Source organism: Carya illinoinensis, chromosome 5 (assembly GCF_018687715.1).
Source record: "Carya illinoinensis cultivar Pawnee chromosome 5, C.illinoinensisPawnee_v1, whole genome shotgun sequence".
Classification (NCBI taxonomy): Eukaryota; Viridiplantae; Streptophyta; class Magnoliopsida; order Fagales; family Juglandaceae; genus Carya; species Carya illinoinensis.
Genome location: NC_056756.1, coordinates 6,160,500 through 6,166,591, shown reverse-complemented (window position 1 = coordinate 6,166,591; position 6,092 = coordinate 6,160,500). Strand labels below are relative to the sequence as shown.

At 34.2% G+C, this 6,092-nt stretch overlaps 1 protein-coding gene across 3 annotated transcripts; it reads left to right on the top strand.

The window, feature by feature from the left end:
- The first annotated feature begins 584 nt into the window (after window positions 1-584).
- LOC122310888 (peptidyl-prolyl cis-trans isomerase CYP40-like) lies at window positions 585-5,917 on the top strand. 3 transcript variants are annotated; one of them, XM_043125123.1, is made up of 9 exons: window positions 591-904; window positions 2,966-3,466; window positions 3,685-3,772; window positions 3,883-3,935; window positions 4,135-4,239; window positions 4,603-4,678; window positions 5,239-5,276; window positions 5,359-5,423; window positions 5,589-5,917. In XM_043125123.1, the coding sequence occupies exons 1-8, from the start codon at window positions 734-736 to the stop codon at window positions 5,410-5,412; spliced, it is 1,086 nt and encodes a 361-aa protein (XP_042981057.1). In that variant the 5' UTR covers window positions 591-733; the 3' UTR covers window positions 5,413-5,423; window positions 5,589-5,917. The 3 variants fall into 3 exon arrangements, with proteins under 3 accessions (XP_042981059.1, XP_042981057.1, XP_042981058.1); XM_043125124.1 differs by lacking the exon at window positions 591-904 and adding an exon at window positions 2,436-2,679; XM_043125125.1 differs by lacking the exons at window positions 4,603-4,678; window positions 5,239-5,276; window positions 5,359-5,423; window positions 5,589-5,917 and having other exon boundaries at window positions 585-904; window positions 4,113-4,239.
- Window positions 5,918-6,092: the final 175 nt, after the last annotated feature.

The window sequence follows — 6,092 nt, the reverse complement described above, 5'->3', positions numbered from 1 at the left end:
TTTTCAATCAAATTTACTTTTTAAACAATCACATCACATTAATATACAGATTAATTAATACATAATTATATTTGTAACTATATTTTTCCAATCTGTAAATAATAATAAAAATATAATCCATTAATCATCGGTCCCTTTCAAAGAGCTGTAGCAACACTCAGAAGACATACAAGTCACTGAGAATGTTTAACCAAAATCCGATTTGACATACTTGAGATCTAATTTGTGTATTTGAGGTATTTTATTATTTATTTATTTTTTGGGTGGAAAACAGAATTATTTACAAATTATTCAACTTAACCGAATCCAATAACGAGAGGAACCTTATCTCTAGCATGTCGCCTCAAAGGTAAAATAAAGGATGATGCTACCTCAATTGAGACTGAGAGTGGCCATGCCACTGAATGTATAAACTTTTTTTAAATATTTTAAAAATACATAAATTTAATAAAAATATCTTCTTAATCATTAAATAAATGAAAAATACAATTCGATAACTTTCATAGACAAAGCATTTTCCTAAAATAAATGACCCTTAAAAGACCGAGGCATTTGAGAATTGAAAAGTTGGCAGGTTCGAGGTGATTATATATATGGGTATATATATGGCCAACAACGGCACTTACTAGGGTTCACCAACTATTTCTTTATTATTATTAATTTTTTGTACGTTCAGAGCTCGGTCAGAGAGGAGTCCAGAAAGAGAGACACAAAGAGATATTGGGAGACAGAGATGGGTAGGCCACGGTGCTTTCTGGACATAAGCATAGGAGGAGAACTGGAAGGGAGGATTGTGGTGGAGCTTTACAACGATGTGGTGCCCAGAACAGCTGAGAACTTCAGGGCTCTTTGCACAGGCGAGAAGGGCATTGGTCCCAATACTGCGGCTCCTCTTCATTACAAGGTCCTTTCTTTCACATATAAGTATACATTTATGTCTGTATATAAGTTGATACGTACGTGACTAACTGGGTCTAGGTTCATAGCTTTGGCGAGGCAAAAGCTCTACCGCCGTTCTTGATAATCATGAGAGTAAAGTCGTAGTCTGTTTTTGCAGGGTTGGTGACCATCGTTTATGAATTTCACTGGTGTCTATGCCTCTCTATTGTTTCTACCTACGTATATATGTCCTTTTGTGCGTGTATACACGTGCTGGGTTTTGGTATACATCTAAGTATGCGTGTTCTGTAAAGTATATGTATTTGGGGCTAAAGATAGCTGTATATAGTTTGGTTCTACATGGCGGTTGTGTCCTGGGCGATTGAGAATCACGATGGGTTTTTTTCTTTTTTTTTTAATGTACCGTTTGGCCGATACTTTCTCATTGATTTTGAGGTAACTGATGTTCCTAGGTCTCTGTGCCTCGTTGCACTAATGGAGAGGCCTGAATTCTGATTTTCTTCTTCGAATAATGCTAGGATCCTGCTTGGAGATACTGTTGATAGCTATCGTTCTCAATTTTTTTTTAATAATTAAGAAAAAATTGTTTATATAAATTTTTTATATTTTTTTAAAATATTTAAAAATATTAAAAAATAATTTAAAAAATTAATGAAAAAAAAAAATTCTTAAACTTAACGAGAGCTCTTAGCGGTGGCTCTAGCATGATCTTTCGTTTTTGTGTAGTAAAGGGAAAAGACCCTGATGCCCTTCATGATTGGAGAAAAGATGCCTCTTTTTAGTTTTTGATTTTTTTAATCTATTTTTATATATCCGTAGATTTTTTTTTAAATCTTATATATCCATAATTAATCTAATTTCATCTCAATATTCTAAATACCATAAATATAAATATTTTTTAATTTCAAATCTTTAATTTTTTTATCAAATTATTATTAATTATTACAATTTTTACAAACTTTCAAACAAAACACAATTTCAAACTATTTAACTTTTTCAAATTTCAAAACAAAAATTATATTTTAACAATTTTAAATTTATAATATTTTTATTCAACATTTTTTCTTTCTTTTTCCAAAATTTTATAAAATATTCTAACTCAAATAATTTCTTAAGCTTAGCGAGAGCTCCTAGCGGTGGCTCTAGCATAATCTTTCTTCTTTGTGTAGTAAAGGGAAAAGACCCTGATGGCTTTCATGATTGGAGAAAAGATGCCTCTTTTTAGTTTTTGATTTTTATTTAATCTACTTTTATATATACGTAGTTAATCCAATTTCATCTCAATATGTAAATACTATAAACATAAATATTTTTTAATTTCAAATCTTTAATTTTTTTATCAAATTATTATTTAATTATTACAATTTTTACAAACTTCCAAACAAAACACAATTACAAACTATTTAACTTTTTCAAATTTCAAAACAAAAATTATATTCTAACAATTTTAAATTTATAATATATTTATTCAACATTTTTTCTTTCTTTTCTCAAAACTCTATAAAATATTCTAACTCAAATAATTTCTAAGTCATCTCATTACTATTCATAATCCATCTCATCTTATCTAATATAAGCTCGCTATACAAACCCAGGCCTTATTATCCAATTAAGAAACCCTTTGAACCATAATACTAATGGTAAGAAGAAACCTGTTTTTTCCAACAAAGTCAAGGGAAACGAATCTCAGCAGGCCATAACAAAGCAAGTACTTCGACGTATGGCTTAACTTTTTATGCAAAAATGTGGAACACTGGACAAATCTGGGTGTTGTAGTTGGTGAGTGAAAGATAAAAGCGATATTCCTAGTGGTATTTTGTACTCGGGAAACGATGACAGTTTTAAGGTTGTTTTGCTATATGATGAGCCTGGCATATGTTACGGAGAGATGGGTGGGGTTTAAGTGGTAGATGCTTGTCTTTCTTTCTAGTTCATTTCTTTCTGGTTAAAAATTTAGGGCAACTTAGAGAATTAGCAATTGTTATATTGCATTGGTTGTATTTCCCTTTGAAGGGCTTAATGATAATTGTCTTAATTTCTTCCCAATGAATGTTGCCCATTCCAGGGAAGCCGTTTTCATCGTGTTATTAAAAGCTTTATGGTGCAATGTGGAGATATCTCTGCTGGCAATGGTACTGGGGGAGAATCTATCTATGGCTTGAAATTTGAAGATGAGAACTTTGAATTAAAGCATGAAAGGAAAGGAATGTTATCTATGGCTAATTCTGGTCCTGACACAAACGGGTCTCAGTTTTTTATCACAACCACTCGCACTTCTCATCTAGATGGAAAACATGTTGTGTTTGGGAAGGTGATTAAAGGGATGGGAGTGGTGAGATCAATTGAGCATGTTACGACTGATGGCGGTGACTATCCTACTGCTGATGTTCTAATTGTAGACTGTGGAGAAATTCTTGAGAAGGCAGATGATGGGACATCTAATTTTTTCCAAGATGGTGATACTTATCCTGATTGGCCAGCTGACCTGGATGAGAGTCCTAATGAGATCTCCTGGTGGATGATTGCTGTTGATTCTGTAAAGTCTTTTGGCAATGAAAATTACAAGGTGATGGTTACTGATGTTATTGTCTTATTTCCCCGAGTGTACTTCAGAAGTTTAGTTGAAATATGAGTCCTTCGTGGGGCTTCAAAGGAAATTTGGAAAAACTGGTTCTTGTTGGTTCTGTTGGCAACATCAGTTTGTTTTGTTTTGTTTTCCTTTATTTTTTGTGAAAAAACATTTACTTCCTGCATTTCCAACAAGCTAATAGTTCCCGCATACAGAGACAAGACTATAAGATGGCCCTTAGAAAGTATCGGAAGGCTTTGCGATATCTAGACGTCTGCTGGGAGAAACAAGGGATTGATGAAGGTGAGCTGTCAATTTTCTCTTTAAAGTTTCTTTGTATTTGAAGGATCTGACAATTTTGACAAATCCCTGTGCTTTAGTTTGATCTTATGCTTTATTTCCTTTTGCTGCAGAGAAGAGTTCATGTTTGAGGAAGAAAAAGTCCCAAATTTTCACTAACAGCTCTGTAAGTGAATCTGGGCCAATTATGTACACAAACTACTGCTCGTTTATAGCAAATGATATTATTATATCTAAGAATAAGCCTCTGCATTTTCCTTAATGCTTTATTTTCAAGCTGCACGGAGATAAATATCTCCCTTATTATCATTCAATTCCCAATGTTTTTTGGTGTATTTAACAGTTGATGCGGTATATTGCTTTAGGCTTGTAAGTTGAAGTTGGGGGATCTGAAAGGAGCATTGTTAGACACAGAATTTGCAATGCGTGATGGAGACAACAATGTGAAAGCTTTGTTCCGCCAAGGTCAGGTTGGTATCTTCCTCATATGAAGAATATCTATCACCAAAAGGATGGGAACTTCAAAGATTTTTGGTTGAGAAATTTTTCGCAGATGCTTTCATCTTTGCGAATCTTAGCAGTCCTTTTTTTAGTCCCTGTTGCCACATTTGAAAGCATTTTCTTTATAATTTTGCATAGTTTTGTCTCCACTTGAACTTGAGTCTATTTATGATCTATGTCTGTAAGCACCCAAAAAAAGATGAGGCATCTTGAAGTGGACGTATGATTTTCAGATATATTCTGTGTGCTTGGTGCTTGGCTGGCCATTTGCTAGGCTATTTGTTTTTTTTTTTATATTTTGTGACACTAACTATGATAGTCCTCCTGATCAGGCCTACATGGCACTCAATGACATTGATGCCTCCGTTGAAAGCTTCAAGAAGGCATTGGAATTGGAGCCAACTGATGGTCAGTGCAATTCAACCCTTCGTTATGATCTGTTTTTGGGCAGACATTATGGTATCAATGCTGGATGGTTACCACTTCAGATATTTGACTTTGATGTTTACTTAAGAGCTTCAAACATATAATCTGTGAACTTATAATTTACACTGTAATGGGGTTGAAATTCTTAATAAAATATATATTGGGATAGAACTCAGTTTAACTTCTATTTAGATGTTAAGAATATCTTAGATTATTTGTGAATAATAGTGAACTGTTTGTGAATAGTAGTGAAGTAGTTTAAAAATATTTGAGAATACTTGTGTTTCCAAACATGCCCTAAACCCATTGGGTTTGAATGCAACTGTACTCTATTACCTATTAAGTATTCACATTTGTGGAATCTCTAACGTAGGATTTAACCTTTTGATACTCATACGTGTATACTCAATATGTTCATATATTCAGGATGAATAAACAATCAATTTACTTATGTTTTCGTATGGAATGGGGGTTGAGGCCGACTGTATAGAATTTGAGCTCACTTTGTAAATTGTTTGTTTGTTTGTTTTTTTTTTTTTCAGTTGGAATAAAAAAAGAGCTTGCTGCTGCTAAGAAGAAGGTTAGTATATCAAAGAAAATTATGTTTCCTGGAAATAAGTTTTTAAGGCGAAATAGGTTTTACGTGCAAGTTATTGTCACAGATCGCTGATAGACGTGATCAGGAGAGAAAGGCATACAGCAAGATGTTCCAATAGGCATTCAACCGGTATGTTGTCCTCTTGTGTTTGACGTAATAGGCTTCCTGGAATTGAATGGATAAGCTTCATTTTCTTTCTCATATGGGCTGTGCATGTAAATTTGAGCTGCCGCCCTCCTTTCGTGCTCTGCTTGTGGATCTCTTCATGATGACCTTAATCCTTATACTTTTCAGGTTCTGCCATGGAGTCGGGGGACAACGACCAGATCCCTTAGGCCTTTACAACAAATACAATTGTACAAAATTGAGGATTCAACAGATTCTTAGATTTTTCTTAGGAGTGAGGCCGTACCTACTCTAGAACTGGCTGACACCGGTGGACATAGTTCCTCGAGACAATTTTGTTTTGGTAAAAATTTGGAGAAAGTTCACGAGTTTGACTTGGAGATGCTTTTGGGTGGGGGTGGTACCGTTCTCTTTCAGAACTTCGATAAGACAGAAGACATTTTTATTTGGTTTGTTTTAACCATATGCTCTTTTTTCCTTTTCTTGGTTATAACTTATTTCTGCTGCCTGCTTTCTTCTCCCCCCCTTCTTCTCTAATTTTCAGTCCTTGATCCTCAGCTCAATATTCTTAATGCTGCAAGTCCCAATCCGCAAACAATACATATAACGTGTTTCTGTTAGCTTTATGCCCTTCGTTGGCTGTATGATGTACCAAAAGTCGTGCTGAATGTC

Excerpts from the sequence above, each read along its gene's own strand:
- LOC122310888 (XM_043125123.1), top strand. The coding sequence starts at position 734 with ATGGGTAGGCCACGGTGCTTTCTGGACATAAGCATAGGAGGAGAACTG. Across the intron at positions 3,773-3,882 it reads GAAACAAGGGATTGATGAAG|AGAAGAGTTCATGTTTGAGG; the intron begins GTGAGCTGTCAA and ends CTTTTGCTGCAG. Across the intron at positions 5,277-5,358 it reads TTGCTGCTGCTAAGAAGAAG|ATCGCTGATAGACGTGATCA; the intron begins GTTAGTATATCA and ends TTATTGTCACAG.